This window comes from Canis lupus, chromosome 37 (assembly GCF_003254725.2).
Source record: "Canis lupus dingo isolate Sandy chromosome 37, ASM325472v2, whole genome shotgun sequence".
In the NCBI taxonomy this organism is placed as follows: domain Eukaryota; kingdom Metazoa; phylum Chordata; class Mammalia; order Carnivora; family Canidae; genus Canis; species Canis lupus.
In genome coordinates, this window is record NC_064279.1 from 20,084,959 (window position 1) to 20,102,322 (window position 17,364).

Below are 17,364 nucleotides of genomic sequence, written 5' to 3' on the forward strand. Positions count from 1 at the left end.
GATCGAATCCCACATCGTGCTCCTGGTGCATGGACACTGCTTCTCCCTCTGCCTATGTCTCTGCCTCTCTCTCTCTGACTATCATAAATAAATAAAAAAAAAAAAAAAAAAAAAGAGGGATCCCTGGGTGGCGCAGCGGTTTGGCGCCTGCCTTTGGCCCAGGGCACGATCCTGGAGGCCCGGGATCGAGTCCCACGTCGGGCTCCCGGTGCATGGAGCCTGCTTCTCCCTCTGCCTGTGTCTCTGCCTCTCTCTCTCTCTCTCTCTCTCTCTGTGACTATCATAAATAAAAAAAAAATAATAAAAAAAAAAAAAGAAACTCACAGGAAAGGATTAACCCAGTGTGTGTCTTATGTCCACACAGCTAATGTGTGGTGATGTTATACTGAAATAACATGAGGAGAGGTGGACATATTCATCTAGGGAACATATAATTCATGAAATAATTATCCATAAAATATTATTAAAGTTTACGAAAAATATTTGTCCACTTGACAAATACTTAATGAAAGCTTATGATATTTTAAGTACTGTCCTAGACAGTGACTATTTAGATAGTGACTTTTAGGGTACAGAGTCATGAATTATAGACATTAGAATGGTTTCATACAAAATAAATAATAAAACAAAATGCTGTGAACTTGCTAATTAGAGAAGAAAATAAGGATGGAAGATCTTTTTAAAAATGAAAGTTTTTTTTTTGTTTGTTTGTTTTTTTGTTTTTTGTTTTTTGTTTTTTTTACATTCTTAAAGACAGAAATTAGTTCTGGAATTAAATTTAAGATCCCTATCTATGATGTCTCTCTGAATACATTATAGGTTTGACTCATTCTGAGAGAAAGGGAAATTGCACACCTCGGGAAGAGGTTGCTCAGGGAATTACAGTTACATAAATATATCTGAAGGCTATGGGATGCATAGATTAGGTTAATGCAAGATTACTACTCTCTCATACAATTCAAAACTTATTGGAATGATAGCATAATGTAAAAGAACTAGTTTTCCTTTACATCCACTCTACTTATTATGAGGTGCCAATATTAGACAGATTATGTACTTTGGAGGGAAGCCATCAAGAACACAAATGAACCATGGTGTAGTTATCTGGAGTGAAATTTTTATAATACAGTTTCTCCCTGCTATCTGGAAGTAGAGTGTTCCTATTAAACCCTCCCTACTCTGAAATGGTACAAAGGAAAGAGGCAATTATTACTTTGTAAAAGTGAAAATCCCCTTCAGATTTCTCTTGATTAGCGAAAACTGGTAGTCGTGTAGGTCTTACATAAAAGCAAAGCGACATAAAGTGAGTTTTGAATAGTGGAGAAAACCTGTAAGTGGAGAGCTTTCAGCATATTTTAACGTACAGTTAGAAACAGTGGCTCACCCAAGACAGTAGCATGATGAAGATTTCTGCTAACAGTCATTGCTTACCTATCTGTGATATGACTCTCTACCTCTCCAATGTAATATTTTACTCCATCCCCAAATTTATCTTCATTCATACCACACTACAGATTCCATGAAGGTGAGACAGATGTGTGATTTATTTGCATGCATACGTCTAATATCTACAACAGTAAACATTAAGTGCACATTTATTAACTCTGACTTTGGGCCTTCTTTGTAAGCCTTCACTTATATTACTCCCATTGGAAAGCCCTTCTCTTCCATCCACCCACCTTGTAAGCCCCTACCCATTTTCCCATGATTCAATTCAAGTACCTCTTTGATGAAATCTTTCCTGAATCTTTCAGAATTAGCCATTCCTTTCTTTGCCCGGCACCCATGCCACAACACCCTACCTGCATTTAGATTCTAGCTTCTCATTTCTGTCTTCACAACTGTATTTTTTATATATGCATATATACATATTACATACAATACATACACACACACACATATACAATCTTTATGTGTTACTCAACTGTAACCCTCTACGAGACTGTAAGATTGCTGAAGTCAAGGATAATAGAATTACTTACTATTGTATTCTTGGGCTGACTATCTGTTGAGTGAACATATGAAATCATGACTAGAAATGGTTAATTTCCAAAGAAATAGTAGATGAGTGAAGCAACAAAAAAAGGTGTTATTAGTAAGGAAAAAAAATACGATTAGAGCCATCTTTAAATAAGTAGATGAAAATAAAGATATGTTCGTGAGTCAGTACAAACTTTACATGAACTTTCAGAGATGTGACTGAAGGTACTAAAAATTACTTTTTTAAAGAAACAGCTTATTTCTTGTTCCAAGTAGAAACCCTAGTCATCCTTATTTTATCCTTTCTCAAGTCTGTTTATTGTATTAACTTACCTTATTTTTTACTCACAATGGTTCCTAAAAAAGATAGACTATCCAACAATATAGACCATGATGCTCAAAGATCTGTAGGTTATTTTCACATTTCTGAATTTTAAAAATTGACTTGAGTCTATTTTTCATCACTGTATTCTGTACCTTATAAGAGCTAAAGAATTTTAAAATTATAAAATATATAATAATCATAACATTTTATGTTGCCTATTTTAATGAATGTCATTTACAATACCCATGACAATTTTTTGTTGAGCCAGTGGAATTTCATTCCATGTACAACAAACAAAGCCAAGAAAACACAAGAAGAAAAACAAAGGTCTGAGACTGCCTTTTAAATTTTTCTCATACTACTCTGATTGAATAAACTATTTAACATATTTCTTCTTTAACCTATTCTGATTCAGAATTAAGATCTCAATTTTCCTTTTCTATAACATCATTGAGGTTCTTGGCATTTCTAACCAAATCAGCTCATATGCCATCAAAATCTTATTTTGATGTTGAAGAATAAAATCTATCTGAAAATAATCAACACAGATTAGAAGCTTGTAAACAAATGGTAGTAACTAATGATGCATTCCTCTGAAGTGGCTACTCTAAGATAGCTTACATGTATTCTCTCCTTGACACAGTAGTCCAAAAAAGAAAAAAAAAAAAAGTGTGGTAAGCCCTTCCAAGTCTCCTTCATTCTAGAATTTAGATAATTTTTACCATTTACTTTTGATAAACAAAGATGTCATAACTAAATATCATAATTATTAAAAAGTTTTGACATATAATTTATAGAACCAGTGCTCTTCCAATCAAGCAGTAGGATATGGAAACACCTTCAGTCCCTATACCGATCTTAGTATGACAGTCATTTTATAAACAGGTATTGTAAGCTTCAGAGTGTCGCTTAAGTTTTGCGGTGATTTATTTTTCTGAGGTTATTACCCTCCTATATATATTTTTACATTTGAAGTACTTAAAAATCACTGCCTTTTTTTATACTTAAGTGTAAATTATTTGAATTACCATAGTTCTTTAAATAATTCACTATCTCCTAAGTAGTTTACTGTACCAGTATTTGAAACACTTTGTCTTGATTTCCACAAGACAGTACTCCTGAGAAATGTGTAAATATCACTGAAAAAAAAATCAACTATATTATAGGGATGCTGTCATTTAAAACATATTAGTTCTTATGTAAAGAATAAATTCATGGGTTTGCTAGAAGACCATATCTCTTTGAAGTTCAGATTGTTCTATTACCTATTCTCGTTAAAGCAAAACAGGAAACTGAAGGCATTAGGCACTGAAAATCTGTTTAACAGACTAAGGCTGCGAATGAGAGCCAAAACAAGTTTGCAGAAGGACTGGTTGTCTCTGCGTAACTTTATATACACACATATGCATCTACGTGCATACGTAGATCAACCTACATGAGTACGTGTAGTTCCCTGTGTCTAATTTAACAAATTTGTAGGTTTTCAAAAATAGATGTCATTTTTCTTCTGCAGATAACAGTATTAGCCTTATTACAGTAATATGGAGTAGCCTGAAATTTCCAAAGTGACAGAAAAGGGACAGAAAGTGAGATTACTAAAGTTTCTAATTCTTATCTGATTGGTCCCTTGATTCTCCTAGTCCCCAACCTAGCACTTTTCCTCTTGCCTGCAATTCAGAACAAGGCGGACTTGCTAGATACCACATACCATAGGCTAACAGAATCTTTCATCAATCTTGGAGTAGTAGTAACTGCTCTGAACTCAAGGTGTCAGTCACCAGGGCACTGTTACTCTTGTTTTTTTCCTATGTGTGCCTCGGTTTCTCTTAGCTTCTGCCGCCTATAGTCATGGTCCCTGCTGGGCAGAAAAGCATCACCATCAAATACAAGCAAACTGGTCTGTCTTTATGCATTGTGACACTACTGTCCACTCACAGAGAAGAGAAGAGAAATAAAGAGACAGCTTTACCCGCAGAAAGGAGAGGTCCCGGTTGTGCTCGATGCTGGTTATCTCCAGGTTGCCCATGACCACCTCACAGTTCTCATAGTATTTGCGCAAAGCTCGATACTGCTGCTCCAGGTCAGAGAGAGAGCTCAGCTTGTTCTCTGTTCCTGCACACACTGACAAGACAAGAAGATACAGAGGAAGTTATATAACCTTCCTATGACATGCACAATGACAATGTCTCCCTCAGCTCTCTATTCCACATGCTCTACTCTGATTCCCTGAATTATTTTGAATGCCATGAACACCCATAAACCACACAAATAGGTATCTTCGCTTTTATTTTTCCCCAGTTATATTATGATATGATTGACACATAACATTGTATAAATGTAAGGTATACAATGTATTTGATACACTTACATATCCTAAAAGCATTACCACGGAAGCATTAGCTAATACCTTCATGTCCCCTAATCACCATTTTTTTTGTAATGACATTTAAGATCTACTCTGTTACAACTTTTAAATATATAATATAGTATAGTAATTATAGTCACCAAGTTCTTGCTTAGATCCTCAGAATTTACTCATCTTATACCTGGAAGTCTATACCCTTGATGGGTATCTCCCCATTTTCCTTACCCCTAAGCCCCCGACAGCCACCACTCTGTTTCTATGAGTTCAGCTTTTTTAGATAAGACATGTAAATTATATCATAGTTTTATATTCCTAAATTGCATGCACTAATAAGCACAGAGAGTAAGATGGCATGGATTCCAAAGAAACAGAACAGAGAGGGAAAATTAAAACCAACACATTTGTAGCATATACATTTTAAACATATACTAGAAACAATATGTTATAAAATATGAGCTTTTTTTTTGGTATCAACTGGATCATCTCTGTATATTCATTAGTATTCTAAGGTATGATGGACTACTAGGAAATGAGCTCAGTCTGCCGTCTTGGACAGCATGGATCTTGAGTCTTTTCACAGGTGAGCACTGAGGGGTACACACACGTGTGTTTTTTATTTTGGATGTGTTGATATTTTCCTTGACTTCCAGAAGCCAGAGTTTTAGTTGTTACTTATGATTTGTATACCTGCCTGTACAAGATCTTTATCACTTAATGTACCAACTTTAATCTTCAATAGACTGAAAAAAACCCCTAGATTATGAATCTTTTAGTAATAGTATGGAAAGTTGAAAAAGAAATGCGTGTAAAATAATCTTCTTTGAGTAAGTTACATAACATACCCAAAGTAAGGCAAGATATACTGTGTAAACTTTGAAGACACTGGAACAGAGCTACATAATAAAGTCATAGAAACAGTTACACGTTAGGCACACAGAAATGACAAGTCATAATGCCTTGGTGGTATTCAAGGGAATGGGTTTCAAGCAAACAGCTTCCCATATACAAAGGGGAAAAAAAATCTAGATGGATACATTCCAATAATTAAGACCTCTTAACAACTGTTGTTGCTCACTGACTTATCACAATAAACAAAAACCTAAATCTAAAAGTCTTGAAGAATAATGTAGACCTTTGCTCATAAGGGAAGCTCATTGCTAAAACCAAACAAAGGAACCATAATCTTTCTTTGTCTGCATGTCTAAAGTTCATCAAACAGTATATTTTCTAGAAATATTCTTCTATAAGTGGAATTATCTTTCTAAAAGACATATTGAAGGCAAACCCCTGCTGTCCGTGACTATGACCTTGTTTAGAAACAGGGTCTTTGTAGATGTAATGGAGTTAAGATGAAGACATTAGGGTAGGTCCTAAATCAAATATGATCGTGTCCTTCTAAGGAGAGGAAAGCACCATGTGGACACAAAGATCCACAGCGAGGGAAAACAACAACAGAAAAAAAAATATATATGTAACTAGAGAGGCAAAGATGGGAGTGAGATACAGCTGCACGCCAAGGAACATCAAGAATTGATGGCCATCACCAGAAGCTAGGAAGAGGCAAAGTAAGATTTCTCCCCAGTCTCAGGGGCCCTGCTGATACCTTGATATTGGAATTTTAGCCTCCAGACCTGTGAAAGAATAAATTACTATTGCTTTATAGTTTGTGGTACTTTGTTACAGGAGCCCTAGAAAACCAATATATAATCTTTAGACTGTTCCTGAAATCTAACATATAAAGACATGTTAAATATCATTCCCTCTCTCCAGGTTCCCGCCAGCTTATTACCTCCAAGCTACTCCCCTGCCTCCTCCCTTTCTGAGTGCCAAGTTGCTCAACACACCATGCTGGAATTCATTTGCTGCCACTGAGAATGCAGCTTTTGTAGAGTGCTAGGGATGGAGGCAAAGACTTCTGGAATCCTCAATACGCAATCTCCTCTTCCTTCAGAGGCGTAGACTACATAGCCTTCAGCTGAGCATGTGGCCACCTCAAATAAAGATTTCAGTTCACTGCTCCCCTCGGAGGTAATGGTGTATGGCACTTTGCCAGAACTTCATTTAAAACAGGTTGGAGCCCACTTTGCGTCTTTCCTTCACACCTTCCTCCAATGTGCTGCCTGGAAGGGGGATGGATGGCTAAACCTTGAACCACCATTTTAGACCATAAGACCTGAGACACACCCTAGATATTTTCTGAGAAATGAGCTAAAAATAACTAGGGTTTTCAAACAATTAAGGTTTTACATTACTTTATTATCATTAGCATAAAAAGAATGGTGAATTTTGGTTGTAGCTGCTAAAATATTATACATAAGAAAGGTTAAGTTCTAGTTATTTGCTTTTGACCTTAAGTAATTTTTACTATTTTGTCTGGTTGTTTGACTAACTTCAATTCAGAATGAAACTACAAAATCATTCTTTTTTGTTTGTTTGTTTCTGTTTGTTTGTTTTTATTCATACTCCAGTTAGTTAATGTATAGTTTAATATTAGTTTCAGGTGTAGAATTTAGTGACTCAAAACTTACATATAGCACCCAGTGCTCATCACAAGAGGTGCGCTCCTGTTTTTCTTTTTTCTTTTTCTTTTCTTTTTATGGAGAGAGAGAGAGAGAGAGAGAGAGAGAGCCCCCATGCAAGTGTGAAGGAAATGGCAGAGGGGCAGGAAGAGAGGGAGAAGGAGAAAAGGAAAGGAAGAGAGGGAAAGGGAAAGAGAGAATCTTAAGCAGGCTCCTTGCCCAGCACAGAGCCCAAAGCCGGGCTTGGTCTCAAGACTCTGAGATCACGACCTGAGCTGAAATCAAGAGTCAGACACTTACTGACAGAGCCACCTAAGTGCCCCTACAAGTGCCCTCTCGCCCCATCACCTATTTCACCCATCCTCCCTCCCACTCACCTATCTGGGAACCACCAATTTGTTCTCTATAGTTAATAGTCTGTTTCTGAAGAAAGTACATCACTCTTGATCATTTGAACATTTTACTGATTCTGTGGGAGGTTCACTTATTAAAACTAATAAACACAAAGAAAAAAATGAATTTCTGTTGATAAGTACAACATTTTTCAAATAAGCAGGGGACAAGAAGTGATTGATTCATGTACATGATCCTTATCAGCCAATATCAAAGCCCAGCTTTTTTTCCTCCCAATATACTATAGAGACTCCCTAGGAAGTCTCTATAATCCATAATCTTTATTTTATTGCTCCTAGCAAATTTATAACAAAATCTTTATAAACTTCTAAAATGTCTGTTGAGAAAAGGTACTATGATATGGGTTTATGAAATATAGATTTCAATTATTTTAAATTCCAATGAGAACAAGCTTATATTTTTAAACTACTACTGCTGGAGAAATTATACATTGATTAATAAACTTGCTGCATTATTTCTAAAATACGTACAATGCCACCTGTATGTTAATATCAATATATAAAAATTAATATGAAAGCATCTAAATGAAAAGTTTTCTAAAATAGCTAGTGTATTCTGATCTTTTCTACAGAAACTTAAACAGATTTTGGGAGAAATATTTATTCATATAACTATAATAACTAAGTATTTTTCCATGTTTCCCATCCTGCATATATGAAAAAAGTTATACAAATTTTTTATTATTAGTTATTAACTACTATTATGATAATCTCTTTACATTAAGAAATCCACAAAGGCTAATAACTCTTTGAAGTAAGGTGTAATTTATTAATTGTTCTTTGTGTTTACTGAGCTATACAGCAGAGTGCTTTGCAATAAATTATCATTTAATAATATGTATTTACTTGCTCTAAAAACAATTATAACTGGTATTCAGAAAATAACCATCAATTCAGAAAAGTTTCCATTGTTTAACAAATGATCAGCTGTGTTTTGCATATACCATATGAAAACATAAATTTGGAATATGTTTAGAAATATTTTTCAACAACAAAAAATCCTCCAATAAACAGAAAATCTGATTAATTAGAATATTCTCCAAACATTCTGGTATTTGAAGTTTTTACTATACACAGTTCAACTTAGGAAATATTTTTGTCTCAGGGAGGCTTTTCTGTATATTTATTTTTGATTCAACTCTGCTATTTATAACGACAAATATACCCTTCATAATGTTCATCTTGAAAGACAGACTTGATTTTAAGAGAACTCGTTTGGATAAATGCATAAAAATCATTTGTATTTCTCTTCATGAAGCCTTCACTGAATGCCTCACAACTTCCATTTGTCAATCGATTTTACCATCAGGCAATGTATACAAGACAATGCTTAAACCATCAAGTTTCATTGATTTCACAAAGTTGTTTATCAAACAGAATTGAAAAATCTTCCTTACCAGCCAAAACAAGTTTAACGAAATTCAGTCCCCTTTGTCAACACTATTATTAAGTCCTTAAACTATAAGCCTATAATACTTCAAGTTTCAAAAAAATCCTGAATTTACTTGGGCTTCCTAGAGTTTTTATTCCAACCGTAACTCCAGCAGGAAAGCTATATGTGAGGCCTTAATAAATTCACCAATTATTCTATTTGGTATTGATTCAGCTACAAATGTAGCTATAGTTGCAAACATGGGCTTTTTACTCCTGTTAAGATTTATTACTAACAGTGAGTGAACTACATAATCTTCCTTTAGTAAAAAATTAGGAATACAATTAGGAGCTCATAACAATATACAAGGGCAGGTTAACAAAATTATTTGTTGGATTCATGGGGAAAATAATGTTAGAAGCAGAATGATAAAACAGTAACAATTTCCATATTAATACTAAAAATCAATTATTGCCTCCAGGCTTGTTACAGCTGTGGAAACTACTCCATTTGCTAGACAAGAGGGTAAAATCAATCAATCAATCAAATTTTTGGCTTTCAAATTGAAAGCTTATACGAGATATGAATTAAGAAAGAAATAATTATTTTTAGCATTTTTAGCATCTACTGCTGACCTAGTATCATGGAAAAATATATATATTGATTAAATGTGATAGTACAAGGTACATAGTAAAGAAGCAATGAGTCATATATATAAGCTGTACATAATTCATGGACTGTCTGTATAGAAAAACACATATGGTAACTTGATAAATTTTCTAATTTTTCTATCTGATTTAATAATAAGAAGTACTTTCTTGGAATGCCTGGGTGGCTCAGTGGTTGAGCATCTGCCTTCAGCTCAGGTCTTGATCCCAGAGTTCTGGGATCGAGTCCCACATTGGGCTCCTAAAGGGAGCCAGCTTTTCCCTCCACCTATGTCTCTGCCGCTCTCTCTGTGTCTCTCATGAATAAACAAATAAAATCTTTTTAAAAAGTACTTTCCTTTTCAGAAATATTAACATAATAAATATGCTTTAGTTTAATGAACATTGTTGGGCATTTAAAAATCTGGAGCTATAGTAAATCTCAAAAAATAAAATATTTAAATAGCACATAAGAAATAGCCAACATTTTTCGTGACTATTATTGAGTGCTGTTACAGTTACATAGAGATTGCAAGTTTTGGCAGCCCTATGTTCAAAATATATCTGCGAATGAAGCCAAATTTGCCACTTCCACTATTTTAGTCATTTAATACAAGTCACGGCTCTCTCTCTCCTGGACTTTGACAGTAGGTTCCCTTCTGATTTCCTGGATTCCCCACATGTCCTGATTAATTTATTCTCTGCACAGGATCCAGATGATCTTTTTAAAAACAGCACTCCCCTACTGAAAACACTCATTGGCTTCTACTCATATGTATTATATAAATCCAAACTTTTCAACACGGCCATATTCAGGTCTTTGCTCAAATGTCACCCCTTCAAAATAGCCTTCTCTGACCATCTTATCTAAAATAAGTAGCATGTTCTCATACATCATATTCTGTCTTCTTTTTGCCTTTTTTATTTTTGTTTTATTGCTATCTAAAATTGCATTAGACATTTTGCTTGTTTACTTCTTTATTACGTTTTTGCATTACAATGCAACCTCTGTAGGAGGCAATCTCTTTGTCAGCTCAATACTTGAAAGAGCAGGCACATAGGAGGCTTTCAGTCAATATTTGTTGAGTAAATAAATAGACTTTGGAGTCACTAAGAACCATAACTGAGCCAGGGTCAAATATGTTGGTTTTTCCATTTTTAAAAGCTGAGTAAACTTGAGCAAGTAACGTCACCATTCGGAGTCTCTGCTGCTGTATTACATAGTAGGATTTTGCACTAAGTATTTTTAATAATAAACCCAGCTTAGAGGTTAAGAACAGAGGACCTACAGCTAGATGTCCAGCATAAAATGTAGCTCAATCATTGACCTACAAAGTAATCTTGGACAAGTTACTCAGACTCTGTCATTCTATTTTCTCTTCTGTAAAATGGACATAATAACAACCACCATATAATAAACTGGGTGGGGATTAAGTGAGTCTATACATGTAACTTGCTTTGTACAACGTCTGACTCATTGACAGAGTTCATTGTTAGCTATTATCATTTATTCATATATGTAGTATATAGTATATGTGCATTATGCAATATATTAAAGTAAAACAAAATATACATCTTGCATGGTGATGTGCTCAATCAGCCTGATCTAAAGGAATGAACACTGGACAAAGAAAGTAGAGGATGGGACTCCATTGTTCCAGAACTTTCTAGCCATGTAAACTTGACCAATTATTTTGTTCTCATCGGTTCCAATTTTCTCCTTTCTCAAATAAGATATCTTTTTTTTTTTTTTTTTTAATGATAGGCACACAGTGAGAGAGAGAGAGAGAGAGAGGCAGAGACACAGGCAGAGGGAGAAGCAGGCTCCATGCACCAGGAGCCCGACGTGGGATTCGATCCCGGGTCTCCAGGATCGTGCCCTGGGCCAAAGGCAGGCGCCAAACCACTGCGCCACCCAGGGATCCCTCAAATAAGATATCTTTATGTTTCCTCTCATCTCGAAAATCCTGGGATTGAATTTATTTCTATGATATTTACTTAAAATCTACTTTATACTGTGTAATTGGCTGAATTCAATGGATGCTCTTGAGTAGGTCAAACCGTGGCAACATCTTACAAAGTTATAAATTAAACATGCGCTTAATGGAATGACCCAACACTCTCATTTGTAGGTCCCTATATAAATGAGGAATTATGTTCCCATAAAAAATACGTACATGAGGGGACTTGCATATAGTTTTGCAGCAACCTGCTTGTCCCGGATTGCAATTCTCTGCTATTCCCAAGTAAAAACAATTTTGTTGGTAAAATAACTAGTAGTTTTATTTTTAAGGTCAACAGTGAACATGTGGAGTTGCTCCAGGAGAGCTTGAAAGCTCCCAGCCTTTCCCACACCTTGCCTTCTGTATCTCTTCTATATGGCCATTCCTGAGTTATAACCTTTTATAACAAACAGATAACCTAATGAGTAAAAATGTTTCTCTGTGAGTTTTTCTAGCAAGTTAATGGCACTTGAGGAGAGAATCTTTAATTTATAGGTAGTTAATCAGAAGTACAGTTGATCCTAAACAACGTGGGCACTGATTCTCCATGTAGTCGAACATCCTCATATAACTTTGTCTCCCCCAAAACTTAACCAGTAAATAGCCTACAGCTGACTGGAAGCCTTATTGATGAAATAAACAGATGATTAACACATAGTTTGTGTGTTACATGTATTATGTGCTGTAATCTTAAAGTGAGGTAGAGAAATGATTATTAAAATCACAAGAGAAAAATATGTACATGAATGTTTATAGAAGCTCTACTCAAATTCACAAAAAATTGGAGATAACTCAAATGTCTTCCAATGCATGAAATGATAAGCTATATACATTCCATGAATATCTATTCAGCAATAAAATGAACGGATGATTGATATATCAACATGGAAAATTCTCAAAGGATTTCTGCTAACTGAAAGAAGCAGGGCTCAAAAGGCTACCCACAATTATAAAAGGCTCCATATGATTCTATTGATACATCATTTTGTAAAAAGCCAAAACTACAAGGATAGAACAGATCCGTGGCTGGGAGGGGATGGAGTAGAGGGATAGTGAGGGTCTTACTAAAAGAGCAGAAGGGAGATTTGGGAAATGGCAGAAGTATTTTGCATACTGACCCTGGTGGTGATTACCTAGATCCCTACAGTTAAACCTCAGAGAACTATACACCAAAAAAACATAAATTTTATTGTGTATAAACTAACACTCACACACTCAAGTTGGCTTGTATATCTGTTAGAGTTAAATATGTTCCTGTATGGATTTAATAAGACATCCTTATTATATTGTTTTCCAGGTATTTTATGCTTTGGTCCTTTTATGAATAATTATATCCAAAGTGATAAAGAAAATGAGTTTATATTTCAGAACTTTTGTATTCTCTATAATCATCTTTTAAGGAACTAAAATAAAGTAATGCCAAAATAGGAACTCTGATTTGTAATTTACATTATATAAGCTGGAAATAAAATATTTTTTCAATGTAAAAATTGGTACCTTTAAAAAAAATAGTAACTGACCCTATAGTGTATTCTTTGAATCTGTTTCCTACCACTATTTTACTGACTTCAAAAGTAATAAAACAGAGAACCTGCTGAAATTAGTGAAAACATTTTCTTTTTTTTTTTTTTTTTTTTTTTTTTTTTTTTTTGTGAAACATTTTCTAAATATACCTGAGCCACACAAAAAGGGCATTTGGCATTGTAGATCTTCACTAATAAGAACTGTAGCTAGGAAAGACAGGCATCCTATAGCACAGACTGAGGAAACCAAGTCAATAGACTATATGTACTGCTATGTGTAGATTCAGCTAAAATTTAATTGATCTGTCTTTTACATCTTTTCTTTACCTACACTAGTCTTTAAATGCCCTCTAAGATGTTTAAACTGCTAACTTACATTGCAAAAGGAAATCATCTCACTGGTGATGACCAAAAACTGATAAATACAAAAAATTACACGATTGTCTCCTGTTCATGAATTATATGCCTTGTGAGTCGTCTATTCTAATTCATTCTTCCCAATAGGTTATCCTTATAATGGGTCCATTTTTTTTTCCATTTTATATTTCAAAAGTTAGCCTAGTGAAATCAAAATAATTACAAGTGATTTTAAATGCATGATATGTATCACCAAAAGATGACTTGTAACTACTTGTGCATAATTCTTAGTTCTGGTCCCTGACTATTTTCCTGTTTTTAAATACTTTATTTTATTGTATTTTCTCTTAAATTACATCTCATAAAATTCCTATGTGGAAAGCCGAAAAAAAAAAACATAATAGACTTTACAGATTTAGAAATTGCATTTCTGTCATCTATTCTTGGATAAAATAATATTGCCCTGACCACCGTCTTGCCACAAATCTCTCCCAGCCTTTTTTATTATTCTTCCCACCTCCTACCACTCCCCCACCCAGAATCCTTCTTATTTACTTTGTAGTATTTCATTTCCTATGGAAGTGCTAGGTCCTTAACTTTAATGTAGGTACTGGACTTGACAAGCAATTAAGCGAACAATTTCCACTCATCAAGGCTTGCCAAATTAGTCATCTGCCATCTGCCCCATCATCTGGCTCTCCTTGAGGTCTTGCTGTGAATCTGGATGCACTCTCTCAGATTAAGAGGGACAGTGCAAACCTCCAAGCTGGTGAAATGCCAGTGGGAGCTAAGTATGTAAACATTAGTAACCATCTTTCTTCCCTAGATGATCATGCCTTCGACCATCCCCTTGTGTGTAATAAAAACCAGCCTCTTTGTGATGCCTTATCACTGTGAGACCTTTGCCATTCATTGTAATTAAAGTGGAGTTTGTGGGATTTTTTTTTCTCCTGTTAGAAATATTTAAAAGAAGGAATCGGACTAGATATTCCTAAACTATGCTCACATATTAAGGCTGGTTTCTTAAGCATTGAAAAAGATGTACATTAAGAAATGCCCTATGGCCTTTCTATTGCACTGGTTGCAGAATGAAATTTTTTTTCATTCTCTGCATCAGCAAATGTTTACTTGGCTGATAATATGCAATATAAGTGCCTTCTAAAGACATTCAATCCAGCTATATCAGTAGCTGGCAAAAGTGAACAATAGCAAGAGTAAAACATGGTATGCTGTTAACCACATGCTCCTTTTTAAGGGCCTTCTTCCTTGCAGGCAATCCCCAACTCAGGCTGATGCCTTTATGCAAACGCAGAAAGATGCTTCTCTTCTGGGTGAAATAAACGCCATACTAGGCCACATAGCTTGCCATAAGAAGGTAGGTTGCTTTTTATTCCCACATGCCTTATAGTGATAAACCTACATAACTATAAACAAAAGCCCTGATCCACTCCACTGCCCTGGGTCATCAATCCAAACTTGCTTATTCAAGGTAATGATATATCTAAAAAAGAAACAACAATTTTTTTTTAAGTGTGCTAATGTTAGACTTGTGAGAAGTGGGAGTGCAAAAGACATTTGGACTGTATCTTTAGATAATCTACATGTAAAGCCTAATCTAAGGTGACCTTCTAACAAAATGTTTGAAAGTTTTAGAAGCCAGTTCTTAGCCGCATAACCCTATTGGACGGAAAAAAAAAAAACAAAAAAACGCAAGCAAACAAACAAAACACCCAACTGATATGGATGTAGACTACATAATAAAATATGTCATCTTATAATTTATTTTAAATTATTTTCTAATAGCCTCAAATCTATTTTTTCTAGAGACCAAATTCTATTATCTCCAGTAGGTTGGTGTCTCTAAAACAGATTCAGATGAGCACTGTGTGGTTATTTTTACAATGTAATCAACTTCAAATACTAATTGTAATTAGATGTTTGATAAGAAGATAGTCATCATTAGGACAATATCTGCCATTCATTCATTTCTTCTGTCATGCAATTATTCAACAAATGTTAATTGGGGCATCACAATATATGGGGCTTTGGGCTAACTGTTAAAGGATTAAGAAATAAATAAGACCTGTGTCTCAAATCTATAACATTTTACACTGTAATAGAAACTCCTGTGTAAAAGGTTTTAGAAATGATATTAGTATGCAAATTTAGTTAAGGGCTCTCAATTATGTTTTATTTCTGATTTTCATTCAGTGTCAATAAACAAGATTCACAAAGTCAAAATTCATCTTATCTACAATCAAATATGAAGAAGAAAAAAGATATATATGCACATACATATATACAAATGCTTTTTTGTGTATAAAAGGTGGACATCACTTGTGAGAAGAAATTTTCTGGGAGGTCTTTCTCTGTAATAGCAGTAAATGTTGTTACCAAAATAGTCAATAGCATCTGCATCTAAGGAAATATGACCCCATACAAGCAGCTTATTCACCCAGTCAGGTTCATTTCTATCTCCTCCCACGTCCTCATTCACTTGTCAAAGAGGACAAAGAGAAACTCCTCTGACACAAACAGGCTAGACATATTTTTCTAACTATATATTATACTTAAGGCTGATTTTCAATATAGTCTTCATTCCAGATGACTTAATAACTCTACATTTTACAGCTTTTTCTTTCATTTTAATTCAGATATTTGATTTTATAGTTTTGAGATATTAACCAAGACATTCCACTACCAGTATCACTAGTAACTTCCCGACTCATTCCACAGTCTCAAGGGTAGTTAAAAGGGCATGAAATACTACCTGGACGAGTCACTTAACTTGGAATGTTTTCCCATGAACGTTTCACTCATCTTTGGATTTAAAGATATATCGTTTGAGATCCTGTTTTTATTTCCTTTGGATATATTTAGATCCAGATGTGGGATTGCTGGGTTATTTGACAGTTCTATTTTTAAGTTTTGGAAGAACTTCCGTACTATTTTCTGCAGCAATGAGTACGGCGGGGTTACAGGGGGGTAAGGTGGGAGAAACAGAGAGATGTCGATCAAAGGGTACACATGCTCAGTGACAAGATGCGTAAGTTCTGGGGAACTAAAGTAGAGCATGATGATTGAAGTAAATAATATTGTATGATATACTTCAAGTAGCAAAGAGAGAAGATCTTAAATGTTCTCTCTACACACATACACACACAAAATGGTAATTATGTGACATGATGGAGGTGTTATCTAAAGCTAGGATGGTAATTATTTTGCAATATGTAAGTGTATCAAATCAACATATTGTACACTTTAAACTTACACAATATTATATATCAATTGTATCTCAATAATGCTGGAAACATTAAATTAATTTTTACAAGTCTGATATCCTACTTGGAGGCTTTGTAAATGGTACAGCATGTTAACAAATCTGTATGATTTAATGTAAAAGTTCAATTTTTTAATGGAATTAGCATCTTTCAATATGATACATAAAGAGCTAATGTGACATTTAACAAATTCTTTTTATTATTGGACATGACCTCAGAAATGTCTTTTACATTTAAGTGAATACTTAAAAAAAAAAAACATATAAGGGCATGATATTTGCTAGATAGTGATAACACATTTGAACTCTTTTTCCCTCGCTGTGGTTTTCTCAAAAGTGCTCAGGCAATGATAATAAAAGATTAAATGCTGAAGTGTGTTATAAATCCCTTAATTTATTTTATCTGAGACAATCTGGTAATACAGGTATCAAAAATATCATATTCAGCACTCAGGCATAGGAGTTTTGTGGCATCAGATTCAATTTTAGAAGTAGAGAATGACCTATGATTTTCTTTCTTTATATAAACTAGAACTAGTAATAAGGAAGAAAAATTCTAAATTATAGATACAAAATCACT

At 34.6% G+C, this 17,364-nt stretch overlaps 1 protein-coding gene across 6 annotated transcripts in view; it reads right to left on the reverse strand.

The window, feature by feature from the left end:
• ERBB4 (erb-b2 receptor tyrosine kinase 4) overlaps positions 1-17,364 on the reverse strand; it is a 1,110,465-nt gene that overhangs the window by 694,155 nt on the left and 398,946 nt on the right. For all 6 annotated transcript variants that reach the window (XM_025441721.3, XM_025441718.3, XM_025441722.3 and 3 more), the window contains exon 2: positions 4,275-4,426. In XM_025441721.3, coding sequence (XP_025297506.1) covers positions 4,275-4,426 — 152 coding nt within the window. The remainder of the gene's footprint in view (positions 1-4,274; positions 4,427-17,364) is intronic.